Source organism: Ailuropoda melanoleuca, chromosome 7, assembly GCF_002007445.2.
Source record: "Ailuropoda melanoleuca isolate Jingjing chromosome 7, ASM200744v2, whole genome shotgun sequence".
Taxonomy (NCBI): Eukaryota; Metazoa; Chordata; class Mammalia; order Carnivora; family Ursidae; genus Ailuropoda; species Ailuropoda melanoleuca.
The window spans coordinates 86126718-86144481 of record NC_048224.1 but is presented as its reverse complement, the minus strand read 5'-3'; the positions used below and the strand labels follow the sequence as shown (position 1 = coordinate 86144481).

The 17764-nt window shown below is 39.7% G+C and overlaps 1 protein-coding gene across 1 annotated transcript in view; it reads left to right on the top strand.

The window, feature by feature from the left end:
• Positions 1–15945, top strand: part of COG3 (component of oligomeric golgi complex 3) — a 69295-nt gene extending 53350 nt beyond the window's left edge. The window contains exons 20-23 of the mRNA XM_002914968.4: positions 5488–5563; positions 9700–9827; positions 10862–10960; positions 14013–15945. Of these exons, the coding sequence (XP_002915014.1) occupies positions 5488–5563; positions 9700–9827; positions 10862–10960; positions 14013–14042 (333 nt within the window). The 3' untranslated portion in view covers positions 14043–15945. The remainder of the gene's footprint in view (positions 1–5487; positions 5564–9699; positions 9828–10861; positions 10961–14012) is intronic.
• Positions 15946–17764: the final 1819 nt, after the last annotated feature.

Genomic DNA, 17764 nt, shown 5'->3' with positions numbered 1-17764 from the left:
CTAATGCCAGCAATGAAAAAATCAGATCATGGCTATTTTGACTTTCCTGTTTCAACCTAATTTTTTTTTAATACTTAAGTACCATTACTAAGGACTTTACTTCATAAAAATGTTTAAAAAGTCTTGAAATAAAAAAAAAAAAAGTCTTGAGGGGCACCTGGGTGGCTCAGTCGGTTAAGTATCTGCCTTCAGCTCAGGTCGTGATCCCGGGGTCCTGGGATTGAGCCCCACATTGGGCTCTCTGCTCAGCAGGGAGCCTGCTTCTCCCTCTCACTCTCTCTCTGTGCTCTCTCTGTCAAATAAATAAAATCTTTAAAAAAATAATAAAAATAAAATAAACAGTCTTGTAATTAGCTTTCATTTATTAAGCCTCTACTGTCTGTCCAGACTTGTATTAGAGTATATTATAAAATTTACTAACCTAACTGGGGAGACAAGTTGTATCTCTGAAATGACCAGGAGACAGCTAAGCAAATTGTCTGTTAGTAATTTTTTGCTAGGGCCATCAATGCTGATATGCCTGACACCGGTGATATTTGTTCAAAAGAGAGAAGATACTTGTTTTTAAAACTAGTAATAAATACCAAAAAAGCAAACACAGAAATGTTAAAGCAGTCAGGCCACTTTTGTTTATCATTGGCGTATAGTACTTGTTTTCTGGGTTTTAGTCCATTCAAAGAAGTATTTGGAGTGTGTATGGTTTTTTTTTTTGTCCCCTGCCACGTAGATTTAAAAGGGGGGAGTGGTAGAAAGGTTTCCTACTGGGTTTTGATTTTTAAAAAAGTGTGCAAGTATTGATATTTTGTAATTTAAAGATAAATCCATTACAGTTTTTACTGAAATTGTCCTTATGGGAAACCAGTCTGTAGATAGTAGTATGTATTTTTGGGAGAGCATCCACATTAGCATTAATTTCCTCAGCATCCACATTAGCACTGGTAGATGAGTATTCTGCAATAGCAGAGCTGCAGAATGTGTCTTCTGACATAAGCAAGTTGATTATAATGAAATCTAGGATTAAAGGGTTTTTCTGGAAAAGCACAGTCTTTGTAGAAGTCAAGAGAATGGAAATTCACTGATACAGTTGTCTAAATTGATGGTAGTGTAAGTTTGGTAATTCTGGTATTAACTCTGTAATTTTGTGTTTTGGAAGGCTGTGGACACTATGAATTTTTTTTTTTAAATTAGTGATATATGTAAAAAACATATATTCCAAATCCGAATTACATAGTGGCTCTCCATGGAATGCTACACACCTCCAGTGGGGACTCCTGTATAGCTGTTCACGCATCTCTCCTCATACACTCCTCCCTGAGGGATCGGAGAGGGAAAGGCCCTGCCTCTTGACATCGAGAAGTCAGTCCTGTCCACCCTGCTTAGTATGTGTTGTCCTTGCTCAGATCATTCACTGTTGCCTTTTCTTTTTTCTTTTCTTTTTTTTTTTTTTTAAAGATTTTATTTATTTATTTGACAGAGATAGAGACAGCCAGCGAGAGAGAGAACACAAGCAGGGGGAGTGGGAGAGGAAGAAACAGGCTCATATCGGAGGAGCCTGATGTGGGGCTCGATCCCATAACGCCGGGATCACGCCCTGAGCCGAAGGCAAACGCTTAACCGCTGTGCCACCCAGGCGCCCCTGCCTTTTCTTTTTTCAACCTTGGTCCCTAAGTGCTCTGCAGAGTCCAGTCAAAATATTTAGTAGATAGTACAACTTAGAGGACTGAGCATCCCTTTTACGTTATCTTATTCCAAATTCAGTCCTTTCCCCCATCCTGGTGGAGTGGAGTGAATCAGTGACAAAGACACACACACATGCACACACATGCACAGGGCATACAATGTAAGCACTAGAGTTCACACAGATTTATGTGATCGTTTAGGACATTGCTCGTTAGAATTTGTGGACCAGACATGTTTCACTTTTTATCTGCTGGATGCTACTAGTATTCTGAATAGCAGAGACAGAATAAATGATTTTGAAACTTTAAAATGATTAGATTTAAAGGTAAATCTGCAAGTGCAGAATCTTATGCCTCTTTTATTATAGTTGGCATCTTATAAGGCAGCCTGTGATTGTACCTTGATAAATGATTGCAAGAGAAGCAGCATCCATAGGTGCAGAAAGGGAATAGTATTTTATCTACGATTTGGATGTATGCTTATAGGTCTCAGTATTTTACCATTTGTGTGTAAGCCTAATCAACAAATGTTCTCAACTGAGAACCATTTGGACTGATTTTTAAAATATATGTGGGTTTGCATAATGAAACTGTGTGAGTGTAGAGGACATTCTTAGGCTGTTTGAAGACTTGTTTTTGAGCCTAAAGACTTGGGGTGTGATTCTGGTCTCCTTTTACCTGCTGCAAATTGGCCTTTTTGGTTACGTAACTCCTTCCTTGACTCTCCTTGTTGAGATGCTTTGTTTTCATTAATTCTCATTACATCCCTGGCACTTAGAGTAAGTGAAACATCTTTATTTTACAGATTGAGAAACTGAAGTTATACAGAGTGACCCAATATACATAAGACAATCATTTCTACAAACTTAATCTTACTGGTGTAAACATCTTCCCTCAATTTTTGGTGCAATTAATGAAGTTTCTTGAGAAAAATAAAATAAATTCTAGAAGAACATATATGCCCTATTGTCCTATTTCTCTAAGTATTTGGGTGACCTTAGGGAGTATAATACGGTTCTAAGTGTTGGAGGTAGAAGTTCATACAAAAATAATTTGGGTCAAATATCATCTGTTAAACTCAAAAGCTGTTGATACTTTCTTTTTATTTTTTTTTTTTAAGATTTTTTTTATTTATTTGAGAGAGATAGAGACAGCCAGCGAGAGAGGGAATACAGGCAGGGGGAGTGGGAGAGGAAGAAGCAGGCTCACAGCGGAGGAGCCTGATGTGGGGCTCGATCCCATAACGCCGGGATCACGCCCTGAGCCGAAGGCAGACGCTTAACCGCTGTGCCACCCAGGCGCCCCTGTTGATACTTTCTTTTCTTTTTTTAAGATTTTATTTATTTGACAGAGAGAGAGATAACACAAGCAGGGGGAGCGGGAGAGGGGGATGCAGATTCCCTGCCTAGCAGGGAGCCCAATGTGGGGCTAAATCCCAGGATTCTGGGATCATGACCTGAGCCAAAGGCAGATGCTTAACTGCATGAGCCACCCAGGTGTCCGAAAAACTGTTGATACTTTCTGCTGTTTAGGAATTTCATTATACTGAACGTTGCTTGAAACAAACCCTTAAGTTAGGGGGTTGGACTGGTCATGGATGTGGCAGAGCATAGAAGTTTGACTCAGGAAAGCCGAGCTCTCACCCTCCCCGCCCTTCTGCCACCTCCTGAGGAAAATGGTAGCTTAGATTCTCCAAGCCTTGCTTTTCTAATCTGTACAGCAGAGATAGCTACTGCATCCCTCTTCCCAGCTTAGGGTTATTATGAGGACCAGAAGAAGATTGTATATGTAACAGTACTTTAAATGCTGCAAGAGTGTTACAGGAAAATGTGACAAGTTTGAAGTGCAGGTTTTGCCTTAGCAAAAAATCTGAACGAAAGCATTTTAAAGGAAGTACATTTCAAGTTTATAACTAAGCTAAAATTGTTTCCCCCTGGTGGGACCGGTTTATGCTGAAAAACTCAAGACTTGTATTTAGCAATATTCATTTTTTCCCAAGCAATTTACTAAAGTGTTGTGAGTTTATGGGGGGGGTGGAGGGAGAGGGAGAGAGAGAATCTTAAACAGGCTTAGGGCTTGATCTCACAACCCTGACATGACCTGAGAGGAAAATCAAGAGTTGGACGCTTAACCAACTGAGCCACCCAGGTGCCGTACAAGTTTATTCTTAATATTCCCTCTGAAGTGTTATTAATTTCCTCAGCAACACTTAAATTTAAATTCTTTCTTGATTGTAGTGCATGTAATAGAATTTGACCTATAAATTTAATTTTTGTTCTCAAGGACTTAAAACCAAATGGGAAATCAGGATAGATAATACGTAAACATTATGAAGTGTATAGCAATGTCGTCGTGAGACAATGGGTCTATGTTTGTGTCATAGGGCTTTTGAAAAAGTTAGGGCTAATTAGGGAAAACTTTTGAAGAACATGCTCCTTGCAGTTTGACTTAAAGGTAAATATGTTACCTAGATAGTAAATGGAGATGGATATGTAAGTTTGTCTTGGTTTTTAATATAAAAATAATTAATACAGCCTAAACCTACATCATATATATCATTATGAAATTATTTAAATTCTGGAACAATCAGTGGAATAATAAGCAACCATTACTAATAAAACATAACTGTTGGACAGAGAAAAATGTCCAGAATTTAGAGTTGGGTGGGGAAAAAAGGTGTCAGAGCGCTATGTTCCTATATTTGTAAATGTAGACACATTAGTATGTTTATATATTTATGTTGAAAGAGACTTTGGACAATATATACTGAATGAACATACGTTTTTCTTTTAGCATTGTATAATCTATAATCATGTGTATGATTTGTTTTTAAAAGCTGCATCTTTCAATAAAAAGTAAAGATATGAAGAAGGATAGACTGTAGGAAAGGGGTGACTTTATACACATGGCAGCTTGAGAAAAGGCCGAGAGGAGCCCAGGATTGTGAGCTTGGATCTGACTTAACATTGTACTCCGTCTGTGCCCATCTTCTGCGTAAATATTTTTGTGGCCTTCTTTAATTGAAAGTGTTGGTTCTCAGATTTTTCTCATGAGTCTCTCTAGTGAGGCCAAGGTCACAGCCTGGACCTTCGGCACTTAACAGTTCATTAAAAAAAAATGTTTTATGCAGTTTCTGTCCTTCACCTTCCCCAACTACACCTTAGCCCCACCATGATTTGCTGTCTTGAGAACATCTTAAGAACAGACTTGTCCAAGCAACCAAAATGTACTGTTTTTCATTTGCTTCTCTGTACTGATGGCTGAGGAATGAAAGGGAGATGAATAAAATGTGGGCATCCAAGTCTGCCTGTGGCACTGGTTGGTCAAGTGTGCTTTTCGATGCTATCTGAAAATCTTGTTTGTTTTCCTAACATTCTCTCTGCCTGAGATATAATAAAGAAAAGGAATCTCTAGGTGTGTAAAGGAGATTTTGTTCTGCTGGGGTGACATTTTTCTAACAGCATACAAATTAATAATTTAATGTTGACATAACAGTTCACTTAAAAAGGCACCTGTTTTGTGTTTGTATTTTCCTAGGTCCTCAGTTTTGTCTACCTTCTCTAAAATGTTTCAGGCAGAATACCTCAGGACAATGGTGGTGTTTTTTGCAAGACAGCATATGCCTTGAAATCACAAAAGAAGTTTTGCTAAAATATGTTATTATTTGAAAGGATTATGAGTTACGATGCACTTTTTTAGGATTACACATTTGACTATCATTATGTTTTAATAGGTTCAGGTGGTGTTGTGTGTCCTTGGAGAGACACGAAGTGAAAAGAAACGTTTTTCTTTTTGTCTTGTCTAACAGGTTTCAGCATTAAAGACGATGGCCAGTCAGGGAGGACCCAAGTATACTCTTTCACAGCAGCCTTGGGCACAGCCAGGTATTCACATTTTACTATTTAGGATTTCTTTTTTTAGGATGTTGATTAATTTGCATTTATATAGTCTCTGACGGCTTGGAGTTGGTTTCCTACTTCGACTGTGGTTTGTGTTGATGCAAGGTGCAGATTGGAGCTGACAGGTCTTGATGGGCCAACACTACTTGCATTTCAAAAAGCATTCCAAGGAAATGAGAATTAAAAAGAAAAATACACACAGAGTAAAAAAATAAAACGTGGCTTAGATTGAAACGACTGCTTTTCATTGTATTAGAGCTTTGATGAAAATACTGGATTTGGTAGTCTGAAATTAGGGAGGGATTGCTACTGTTCTCAAGTATTAAATGAAGGAGTGTGTTGGGTCATTATTTTGTTTCACGTTTTATCTAAGCTACATCCTCTAACATTTTTAGAGTGTTCAAAAAAATTATAAAAACTGTGGTGTCATTGGGGAGTTGGCAGACAGTATCATTGTCTGATGGGCAAATATGCTTGAGATGTTCCCAGGTTTACTCTTTCCTAAATGTAAGGTTTTTTTGCCAGAGGGTTTTTTTCTTTCTTTTTTTATCTTTAGCATTAGACCTCGGCCATTTAGAATCACAACTTTGTGGGTTACTTCTGGTTCATTTTGTGGCATTTTAAGTTGCCACTAAGCCAGAATAAATCATTTTGGAGGATTAATATTTCTGGCTGGTCCCTGGCCCACGTCAGGATAGAGATCTTTTGAAACCAAAAAGAGCAAAATGATAGAAGAATCGTGTTTTAATTTGGGTAAGCTGTATCCAAGTTGGTAGGGCAGCTTTTTGCTGAAAGTGAGAGAGATCCAAATACAGGTTTAGCATCCATAAAATTTGACTGTCTACAGGCACCTTAAATCTAATGTTAGGTTTTTAATATGATTGGTTTTCCATATTGAAAGAATGATATGTTTGTCAGGTATTTATTTCTTTTGGGGAAAAGATTGAGGCCATTCTAAAAATTTTTGGTAATTCTTAATGGCGCAGGTTAATTTGAAGTTAACTAGAACTGAGAAGCTAAGAGTAGTTGTGCCTCTTGGAGGAGGATCTGTAAATGTGCAGAATGATCAGTTGTATTTGAATGGGAGACAGGATTTTATTTCAAAAATTTGTCATATGAACTTTGATGATGTCAGTATAGGTTTGCATTGATTTGCTTTATTGCAAATAAACTTTGTGACTGCTTTAGGTATTTTGTTTACCTGTGGTGGAGACAGTAACTTTTTTACTGTCTTCATTATTTTAAACCTTTTATCGTGTGAGATTGAAATCTTCGTCATTTTACCAAAGGACAGAGATCATTCTTGATGCAGTAGTACGTTCCGTCAGAAGACAGAAAATCAGTTTCTTTTATTGATAACACTGGAAATTCTTTTTAAGATGTATTTTATTTATTTATTTTTAGAGAGCACGAAAGCGTGGGGATGGGGTGGGGCACGGGGAGAGGGAGAGAGAGAATCTTGAGCAGGCTCCACACGGAGCCCAAGCCTGACGCAGGGCTTGTCTTGATCTCACGGCCCTGAGCCACCCAGGTGCCCCCAAACTGATAATTCTAATTGTGGTGGGCGGTGGTAGTAGCCACCTGTCCTGACCGCTCACAGTCAGGAGCAGACTTGTCTCTCCATAACGCAGCACAATTCTAGAAGGAATTCTGACCACCTCTGGATTAATTGGGACTTTGGCTCAAGGTTTCAGTCTTTTATAGGGCTTATTTAGAAATAGGAGCTGATTTTATTTTGAATGTTTATGTAAATGAAACTCTTGGGTGCAATAAATCTTTCTTAAAATAGGTAGAAACCAACAAACAGGCATAGGCGTATTTAATACAGCTAAGCCCAGGGGCTTGATGCATAATTAGTGTATTTTTCTTTCTTCTTTGGAAAGGTCCTCTTTCACTCAGAACAGGGGCTGTCATTTTCTCAAGTGGAATCCGAGTGGAGCTCCCAGTGTTAGGCGTATTGTGCTCCCCAGCATTCCTAGCACAGTCATCAGTAAAGCAGGCATGGATGAAAGGAAGCTGACCACAGGACAGATTGCAGTGGGGCTTGCTCTTCTGTCATTAACCCATTCCCTGTCTTGCTAAGGGAGGAGGTCTTGGCCAACAGAGCAGTGGCACTCCAGTTCAGTTAGCTGCTGTATCTTCTGTCCCCGTAGCCACGCGGAGCTGTGGAGTTGCTTTTTCTTCATCTGTAGTACAGGAAGCCCACACTGCAATGTCAGGGATGTTCAGGCCTTTGGGGTGGGAGCATCAAGAACAACCTAGGGACTTGTCTAGGGCCCTAGAAACCCGTCTTAATCAGGTTCCTGGGGATCATTTCATGATAAACTCAGAGGAGGTTGAGTTGTAAATTAGGGTGCCAATTTGTTAATCTATTCTGAGAAATATACCTTTATAAAGAGCCCTCAGAGGGCTCTGTTCACTAGGTTTCACACCCATTTGGTTATCAAGGGCTCTGAAAACTGACTTAGGGATTCTTAAAGTGTGTTAGTGAGGATAGAAGCAGAGCCCATGGAATTAAGTGCCCTAAAGGAGCTTTCATCTATTTTATGGAAATAAGCAATTCTTCGATTGTTTGTTCTTTCTTCTTGAGAGCATTGATACTTTCTTACCCTGCTCTACTACAACCCTTCTCAATTAAAAAAAATGTTTTTAATATAAGGTATAAAATTTGAGCTGTGAGAAAGTATAAAATGGGAGGTAATTCTATTTTCCATTCCAAACCCATCCTTTCAAAGGTAGCTACTATTAATAGTCTCTTTTCCCCAGTTGTTGTATATGTACTTGCATCTATGGATTTTAAAAATACTGTACAAATAAGATTGTACCGTATTCCTTGCCTTTTTTCTTTTTTTTTTTTTTTTTAACTTATTCTGTGTCTTGGAGCCCTTTCTGTACTGGCATATCCAGCTCTATGCATTCTCTTTAATGATGCGTGGAATGTATCACTCATAATTTCTTCAGTAATTCCGTTAATAAAGTATTTTTAGTTTTTTTCCCATCTATTCTTTAATAAACATCCCTGTATACACATATCTGGGTATTTGTTAAGTATATCCATAAGGTAAATTTCTAGCAGTGGCAGTGTTAAGAGATAGAATATATGTTTTGCTACATATTGCCCAGTTTGTACTCCAGGCAGCAGTGGATGAGAAGGCCTGTTTCTGCACACCCTTACCAAATGTGGATATACTCCAATCTGAAACCATCTCAGTTGTTTTAATATACATTTCTTTAATTATGAGTGAAGTTGAATGTCTTTGAAATTATTAATCAGTCTTTTTCTTCATGGCTTTCTAGGTAGTTTCCTCTTTTAAATGACCTCATAAAGATTACTACTCTTCCATTTGTACACCTTTTCAGACATTACATTTAGGCTACATAATTATTTCAGTTACAGTTTTCTGTAATTCTGTACTCTTTCTGATAATGCGGTATAAGACTGTAACAGATGGGGGCACCTGGGTGGCTCAGTCAGTTGAGTGTCTGATCTTGTTTCGGCTCAGGTCATGATCTCAAGGTCCTGGGATAGAGGCCTGTGTTGGGCTCCACACTCAGGCGCAGAGTCTGCTTGTCCCTCTCCCTCCCCCTCTGCTTCTCCCCTCACTCATGCAGGCATTCTCTCTCTCTCAAATAAATAAATAAAATCTTAAAAAAAAAAAAGAATGTAAGAGATGGATTTTTAGTTACTGTTAAATATGTGTGGATGTTTTCGGAGTGATCTCAAAGGACGAGAACATCTCTTGCTGTGAGTCAGTTCTGTAAATGAATAAGCTCATTCATAATGAAGTATTCTTACTAGTCTGCAAATAATTTTTTATTTTATCTTAACTTTCTCTGAATTCCAAAGGTACCATAGTATAGCCCCTGTGAATGTCCTGAAGGGTGTTGGAGGAGTTATTTTACGGCCTTACCCTTTGGGAGTAGAATTCTGTATGTAGTAGATAATGAATGTTTATAGGGCTTGTGATTAAACTTGGTAAACAGGAAAAGTGAAAGAAAATTTGGGGGGAAATAGAGTTCTTTCTTCTGCCATTTTTCTCTCCCTTTATTCCCCTCTGAATGAAAATGGAGGTGTTTCTTCTCTTTTTCTTTGTAACACTAATGAGGTTAATTCTTTCCAGCAAAGGTCAGTGACCTCATAGCAAGTGCCTACAAGGCAATAAAAGCGAAGCTGCCTCTGACGTTGAGAAGTATGTCATTGTACCTATCCAATAAAGACACAGAGTTCATCTTGTTTAAACCTGTTAGGGTGAGTATTGTGATATTTTATTCAAATGTTGTCCAGTCTCTCGAAGTTTTCTTGCCTTGTTTACCATTTTCCTCTTCCTGTAGACATTTCAAAGTGTTGGTATACTATTCTAGTAAAGTTGATTAATAATCACTGTAATTCCTGAGAGGCTTACGAAGCCAGCACCGGCCTGATTATATCCACCCCTGCCTTTGTCTTAAGTTCTTTATGTTACGTTTGGCAACAAAGTAATTTTGACCTTAAAGTACAAATTAGTAAATAAATAAGTCATCAGACCCTAACATTGGATGTGGCCCAATACTTGAGAAAGCAGCATTTCAGAATTATGCTTCATTTTACTGGTGAGTAGTGGAAATAAATGGCTTGCAGTGGCCACCAAGGGATTAAATGTCAGAGCAAATTTAGTGCTCATAACTTCCAGCTCTGTGTTGAGCTCACATCTTTACTGAAGGCATTGGTTGAGTTTTAAAGTGCGTTTTATGTGTCTGGGAACTTTATTATCTTTTGTGTAAGAAATTGCTGCTGAAGGCTCTTATTATTCTCTGGGGGGACAGGGCTTACTAGAGTTTAGCTTTTCCAGGAAGTATTATCTGATAAGGCTTAGTTGGGTTGTGCTAGCATGTGAATTATTAAGTGCAAATTATATGTCTTCGGTAATCCAATGAAAGATACATTTCCTCTGCTTCTTTGGCAAATATCATTAAGATTTAACATTGTTAGAGAGAGAGGCAAACCAAGAAACAGACCCTTAACTGTAAAGAATAAACCGATGGTTACCAGAGGGGCAATGAGTGGTGGGTTGGCTGAAATAGGTGAGGGGAATTAAGGAGTGCACTTGTTGTGATGAGCACAGGGTAATGTATGGAAGTGCTAAGTTACTGTATTGCACACCTGAAACTAATATTACACTGTATGTTAACTAACTGGAATTTAAATGAAAACTTTAAAGGTTTAACAATCTTCATGCTTCCTGTTTAAGATGACCGCATATGTTTCTAGTGACTCATTTAATGGGATTGCCTCTTCTTTCTAAGAATAATATTCAGCAAGTCTTCCAGAAGTTCCATGTCTTGTTAAAGGAAGAGTTTAGCCCTGAAGATGTCGAGATCATTGCTTGTCCTACTATGGAACAGGTAATCCATGATCTGAAGATCCTTGTTACTTTTATTCCCTCTTGGTTATTTTACTTGAGCAGGTAATGTCTTTGAGTAACCATGTTTTTAATTTTAATTTTAAAATTTGTACATTATTTTATTCTGATGAGCAAGAATTCAAGCTTTGAATTGCTCCCTCAAATTTTTAATGATGACTTTATAATTTTTAATTGCTTTTTCTTAATCCTTTCTGATATTAAAAATTTCTGTGTTTAATATGAACTATTTGTGAAAAGTTCAAATAATGGTGTTTAGGATGCTGAATAATTTTATTTACAGTATGCATGATAAGAGGCCCACATTTCACATGAAAAAAAGTTACTTTAGGGATTTGATGTTAGAAGTGTTTGTTTTCTCTTTTCTTCCTAAATTTGAAAGTCTGTATTTATCATTCATGTAATCAGTTCAGCCAGCACATTTTTATTGAGCACGTATTATGTATTAGGAGTACGCTGATGCTATGGAGGGTATTTTATTTCTGGTTTTAAGTTTGGTATAGCTTAGGAGGTTCATATATGTAAGGACTAGAGGGTGTGGGAGAGAATAGTAAGGTATGGGAGCCTGATTAGAGTGGGTGGAGAGTTGGGGAAAGGGACGGGAGGCAGTGAGTGTGGGTGAGTCTTTTGGGAGTGTTACCACATTGGGAGAGAAAAGATGTAGTTGGAAGGGAAATGGGGTCTTTTTTAAATTGAGGTAGAACTCATATGCCATAAAATTCACCCTTTTAAAGTGGACAATTCATTGGTTTTTAGTATATTCACTAAGTTGTGCAACATCCCCACTATCTAATTCCAGAACATTTTCATGCCCCCGCCCAAAAGAAACCTCATACCCATTAGCAGATTCCCCATTCTTCCATCTTCTATAATTTACTTTTTGTCTGTATGGATTTGTCCATTCTGGACATTTCATTAAATGGAATCACACAATACATGGCCTTTTATGACTGGCTTCTTTCTCTTATCAGAATGTTTTCAAGGCTCTTCCATGTTGTAGCATGTATCAGAACTTTATTCTGGGGCGCCTGGGTGGCTCAGTCGTTGGGCATCTGCCTTTGGCTCAGGGCGTGGTCCTGGCGTTCTGGGATCGAGCCCCGCATAAGGCTCTTCCACTGGGAGCCTGCTTCTTCCTCTCCCACTCTACCTGCTTGTGTTCCTTCTCTTGCAGGCTATCTCTCTCTCTGTTGAATGAATAAATAAAATCTTTAAAAAAAAAAACTTTATTCTTTTTTATGGCTTTATATGTTCCTTTGTATGGATAGATGGGTCATATTTTAAAAAGATGTGTCTGTGGTTCCAGGATTGTAGTTAAAATATTTTATAAGTCACTTGAAGTAATCATCTGTACCACTAACTTGATATATAGTTAGGTTTGTTGCAGTGTTTAGAGATTTTTCCCCCCACATTTTGATATAATTTTGTTTTTTTATTATTAAAAAAACCACGGTTCCCAAGTCAGAATTCTAGAACAAGGTAGAATTGGAGGTGTCTTACTTCCCTTTCAGTCCCCTCCAGCCTTTTCCTTCCTTTATCCTATAAATATTACTTTTATTTGTTATTGGGCTTTCTTTCCTTTTTTTTTTTTTTTCTTTTAAAGATAGGGGAAAATGCATGTTTTTGTATTCATGAATTGGAGCCAAAGAGAGGGAAAAATTGATGCTGGAAAAGTGTCTTTGTGTAGCAAAGAGGGGATGGAATCTCAGGAACAGTCCGAGGGAGGAGCCTTTGTTAGGTGCATAGGGGAAGGGGGCGTTCAGTCGCAAAAGGAAAGAAAGCCCAGTGTTCGGGCGCACGTGGGGAGGCGGTGGACATGCTAGTGTGATGGAAGCTCTCATCTGATTGCTTCATGTTTGTGAGTGATACAGGAAGAGGGTCATCACTAAAAGGGAGGGATACTGAAGATCTGGGGAGCAAGGCTCAGTTGAGTTCAGTGGTTATGAATCCAAGAGAGACCAGTCAGCACGGTTGTCTGTTTTTTTCTCCAGTTACATGTAGTCAGCTGCAAGAGTGTAGATGTGGAGTAGCCAGGTGGGGCTTGCCGAGAACATGCAGGATTCCTGGCTCCTGCTGGACTCCTGCTAGCAAGATACATGTTTTAGTGTGTGTGTGTATGTTTGTAACTTAAAAGTTTGACGGTAATCACTCACATTATGTGCAACTCAAATTGCTTTGCTCTGCCTCTCTTTCCTGTTCATTCGATGAACCACTACATTGTTCTCATGGTGTACCAGCGGGTTGCAACCTATAGTTTGAAAAACACTGATAGAGACCATCATTCTGTGCAACTTGGTGTTGTCTTTTTCATCATGATTAGATTGAGGTTTTGTATTTTTTGCAGGAAAAATACAGAGGTGATGGTGTGTCCCTCTCACAGACGATACACATTTATAGAAGAGATTAGGTGGCGATTATTTTGATTACCAAGACAGTTCATACTGTATAGAAAGGTTCACTGCCAGGTTCATTTAACGGCACGTCTTCTAGGGCTTGGGTGCCAGATTGGCCCTGTGCAGACTGCAGTTCCCCTATCCTGTCCCATGGTGAGTTTCTCTGCTTCTCCTGGGGGCTGTTTCCGTGTCTGCCCCCTTTACAGCGTGGGCAGGGTGCTGTAGGGCTCAGTCAGAGTTAGTGAGCTGAGATGCACTCCTTATGCCTGTTCTTACGAATTTAAAATGGTCATTCAAGGAATTCAGCTTACACGTAATTCTTCCCACAATGCACTCTGCACAGAAAAAGGTGAAATTGATAATTGAGATCTATTTCTATCCCTTGTCAGGTTGGTATGTAGTTTTTTTCCTCCTGTCATTTTCATTGCATTCTGAAATAAGTTGAGGGCCTCGATTCGGTAATAGAGTGTGATCCCCCTCCCAGGACCACCCAGCAGCCCAGTGGCCGCTTCACGAATCTGACGAGCCTTGCAGTCCAGCTGTGTTCATTTGGCTTCTTAAAAGCCTTAGACTTTTCTGTCATTCTGTCTTTGAGGATTGGTATTCCATGGCAGAACTAACATAGCCTTTCACTTTGCTTTTCAGCTGAACCTCCTACTGTCCATTTCTAAATAAGCAGGCTGGCCGGGCTGCACGTCGGTGTCTCTGCAGTCGGGGCGGGCTGGGAAGTCTGGCAGCCTGCGGGACGCCGAGGAACCGTATGTGGGAGTGTCCCCGAGAACCACACAGGTGTGCTGCTCAGTGCTGACTGCAGAATGAAATAGAAACAAAGTGTTTGGAAGATTGGCGTTTCCCTTTTAAAAACATCAAAATGCCAAAGATTAATCTAGGAGTGTGAGAACTGCCTTCTTGAAAAGGTCACGAGAAATGTGAGTTTTTTAGAGGTAGCTATGGTGGGCACACAGAGAAATGGTTCTTAGCAAAAGATGTGCAATGAAACTAGGTTACAATAAGTAGTGCAGAGAAGAACTTTACAGAAGTACCGTTAATTAGAAAGCTTCTACGAGGAAGGTTTGTTAAAGCGTGAAACACTGCAACACTTTGAGCCACGGAGATTCCACGGCGGCTATTTTTTACTTCCAGAAATCTTATTTCTACACTCTATTTACTGTAATGTTTCTCCTATCACTTTGAAATTTCGTTTGGAGTAGATTGGGTGCATCTGAGAACACATTCTGCTTTCCTGGGAATTCAGGGTGTTATCTTTCTGTGTGTTTGATGTGAGGTAGTTTCAAGATGCGAGGACCCCGTGAATTGCTGAGGTGCAGAATGTTCAAACGCAGGGGCTGGAGCCTTCTCATAGTGGATGGCTGCAGCATCTTTAATGAGAATCTTCATGCTATTATAGTCCGTGTTTGTGAGTGGGAAGCACCAATTAAGGTGTCTTAAATCTGGCACTAAGGGAGGGGAGGCAACCTGCTGAATAGCATCTCGCGCATGAAGATTAGGGTTACCAGCTTTCTATACACTGCCTTCGGTTTTAGTAGTTCTTTGAACAGTGACCACTTTCGTGTCCCGTATATTCGTGCATTGGCTGTGCTGTGTACCATCGTCGTGGGGCTCTAGCCCTGTCACAGCAGGATACATTTTACTAACAAAGACAAGGAGGATGAAGATGGCCCACCCCTTTATATCTCCGGTGTCGTATCAGGGATCATCAGATAAATTATGCACATCTATGAGTTTTCCTACAAAAAACTATTTCCTGAGTGGATTGGTTTTGCCTCTGATCTTGTAGTAAACATAAGCTGCTTTTCGGTTCAGAAGGAATTTCGAGTTAGTTATTCAAACACTATCCAGAGATGGAACACTGAAGAAGGTTCTGGAGTGTAGCCAACACACCTCTTTCTACAGGACTCATCCCCTTGCAGCAGACTCTTGCAGTGTGTAGATAGGTTACATATCCTGATGTCTGTCATTTTAAACAGGTCACTTGTTTTTCAGCTCCATTTAAATTGGTGATGAATGTGGGTTGAGAGACCTTAATGGTCTATTTTGGGAAGGTAGAAGGGAAGGAGGGTCCATATTCATTCCTTGACATGAAATGAATGAATCAGGAAGATTTTATTTACTTCCACTTACTATTTTAAATACATCTTTAATGAAATAAACTGTAAAATATCCTGTTTTCTGTATTATATGTACATTTGATTTTTTTAATAGCCTTTCCAAAGAAATGAGGGCATGATTATTGTACAATACTGTAACTGATTTAATTTGATGTACAGAGCAGGCTGCATTCTTAAGGATAAAAATATTTGATGGCACTAGTTCTTGTGTTTTGAATCTTTTCTTTCTGAAACACTCAAACATCTTACAAAGTGCTGAGTAGACGATAGTGATCCAACTTGTTGGCTAAATGAGTATTTGTTTAAATCTGTACAGTTTCAAGTGTTTACTTATACAAAACGTGTACATACTTTCAAATAATTAATTTAAAATGCTTTATATTATTTGGCTAGAAATTGCTGTTTTTAATAAATGTGAATTTTTTAAAAAATAAAGATTTTGCTTCCTATTTTGTCCTCACATGTCTGTTGTGTATATGGATTCTTTTTAAAAATAATTTTTAATTGAAATTTTTATTGAGCTAGCCTGTGATTCACATGCGGTTGTAAGAAGTAATACAGGGAGACGCTGTGTACCTTTCCCCCGATTTCTCCCAGTGGTAACATCTTGCGAAAGTAGAACACATTATCACAAGCAGGATATGGACATTGGTACCCTCCGCCAGTCTGTTCACATTTCCCCAGTTTTACTTGTACTGTGTGGATTTTTTTGGTAAGATAATTATTGTGGAAAGACATTTTTGAAGCCTCTTAATGCTTCATTAGTTGAAAGATGATTTAATTTTTTCTTTGTTTGCGAAACTGCCAGTTTCCTGAGTACTGTCAGCACACACAGTTGTGTTGAAATTTAATGTTATGGAAGTAGTAATAAAAACGAGTTTGTATTTTCCCCCTGATTTAACAATCCCATATCTTTAAATTCTCTTCTGCTATTTATTACCTTTCAAGAAAGAATAGTCAACCTTCATTTTTAAAAAGGGCCATTCATTAGAGAAACCTGGGTGCGTTGGTGAGAGAATGTTACTTCTCAGAAAGGAGGAACTCTATTGCTTCCTTTCTGGAGCACTTTTCTCCCAGTAGTGGCTCGGCCCCCAGCTTGTCTGTCTGCTGATGGCATGTGGGGCCCCTGTGCGTCTGTGTGTCTGGTCTAGGCTGCTCCTCCGCTCCTCCGGGTCATGAGTGCATGCGCCAGAAGACCTCAGTGTCTCACTTGGGCAGGAAAGGGCTTTGTCAGAAGGAAAGGGAGGACTGGGCGTTGACCAGAGGAGGGATAAGAGCAGGAAATACCACCAATGTAGAGACTTCTTCCGAGCAGAAGGAGTTGGTGCGGGCTCCGCTGCTGTGGCAGGTCCTGGACTGAGCGTTCATCTCTGGCAGGCTCATAACAGTCTCTGTACCAGTTACTGGTTTAGGGCCTCTCAGCGACAAATCCACCTTTTTTGGCCCTGCTTTGAGACTCTGGGCCTGGACCCCGAGAACATTTCTACTTTGCCAGCGGGTGCAAAGTTAGGCTTTGTAGCATGCTGGAGGTACACTGCAAGGCACGGGGGAAAGGGGTCTCCCGTTGCTGGTGCCTCTCTTTTTCCTTCTACATGGCCGCTGTGGCAGTTGGGGGGCTTTGGAGGTACTCGCTCTGTAGTGCGTTCTGATATCCAAATAGGAAGCTGGCAGCCCCCCAGAATCCAGTGAAATTCCCCCAACCAGCGGGCTGCGGTGCCATCCTTACTTGGTGCTGTTGGGGGCTCTTCGAGGTTCTTCGTTCCCTCCTGGGTACTCCCAGCATGCACCCTCGCCCCCACTCTTCATTGCATGACCTCTTCCCTCTCACCCAGGGGACTCTGCTGTGCTGTGCTCTTCCACAAAGCCACAGTTGCATTGGTTTGCTATTGTTTGCCTTTCTGACTCGCAGTCCGTAATCCCCCTGGGGGCAGGCAACCTGTTCTTTTCTTTTCTTTTCTTTCTTTCTTTCTTTCTTTCTTTCTTTCTTTCTTTCTTTCTTTCTTTCTTCTTTCTTTTTCCTTCCTTCCTTCCTTCCTTCCTTCCTTCCTTCCTTCCTTCCTTCCTTTCTTTCTTTCCTTCTTTCTTTCTTTCCTTTCCTCCTTCTTTAATGATTTTTTATTATGTTAGTCACCATACCGTATATACCCGGATCCCGATGTAAAGTTCGATGCTTCATTAGTTGCGTATAACACCCAATGCACCATGCAATATGTGCCCTCCTTACTACCCATCACCGGTCTATCCCAATCCCCCACCCCCTCCCCTCTT